Source organism: Geospiza fortis, unplaced genomic scaffold (assembly GCF_000277835.1).
Source record: "Geospiza fortis unplaced genomic scaffold, GeoFor_1.0 scaffold674, whole genome shotgun sequence".
Lineage (NCBI taxonomy): Eukaryota > Metazoa > Chordata > Aves > Passeriformes > Thraupidae > Geospiza > Geospiza fortis.
Genome location: NW_005054851.1, coordinates 39547 through 40152, shown reverse-complemented (window position 1 = coordinate 40152; position 606 = coordinate 39547). Strand labels below are relative to the sequence as shown.

At 68.8% G+C, this 606-nt stretch overlaps 1 protein-coding gene across 1 annotated transcript in view; it reads right to left on the bottom strand.

The window, feature by feature from the left end:
- Nucleotides 1–606, bottom strand: part of G6PC3 (glucose-6-phosphatase catalytic subunit 3) — a 5310-nt gene that overhangs the window by 3805 nt on the left and 899 nt on the right. The window contains exons 3-4 of the mRNA XM_031065535.1: nucleotides 372–462; nucleotides 6–32 (exon numbers count right to left, since the gene is read on the bottom strand). Of these exons, the coding sequence (XP_030921395.1) occupies nucleotides 6–32; nucleotides 372–462 (118 nt within the window). The remainder of the gene's footprint in view (nucleotides 1–5; nucleotides 33–371; nucleotides 463–606) is intronic.

Genomic DNA, 606 nt, shown 5'->3' with positions numbered 1-606 from the left:
AGAGCAGGAACGGCACCAGCCTCAGCAGCCGGCTGGGGGGAAACGGGGTCAGCGGGCAGGGAAAGGGGGAAAGCACAGCAACAAAAAGGTCCTGGGGGGCATTCAGGGGGTGTCACGGCCTCCTCCCGAGCCGCCAGGGGAGGGATGTGTCCCCCTGGAGCCGCCCTGCTGGGAGGGGAGGGATCCTAATCACCCTCCAGGGCTGCTGCAGGGGTTCCACATGCACCCCCTCTTCCCACAGGTGCTCTGGAAGCTCCCAAGGGATGGGGTCTCCATCTCCGGACCTCTCCTTGTGCCCCACATCCCCCCCCCCTGCTGCCACAGAGGCCCTGGATGCTCCCCAGGGCTGCCCCTGCCCGTGCCAGCCTCACCTCCGGCTGTACCTGGACACTGCCTTGCTCAGGGCGGTGACAATCGGCCACAGGGCCGCCCCCAGGATCATGCAGTGCCCCGAGGGGCTCCCTGGGGGATGAAGCACAGGGGGGCTGTGGGGAGAGCCGGCAATGCCCAGCCCGACCCTTGCCCGCTGCTCAGGAGAGGATTTTCCCACCTCCAGCCCAGCGTTCCCGCACGTTTGGGGCTCCAGGGGCTCCCAGCCCGGGCGGG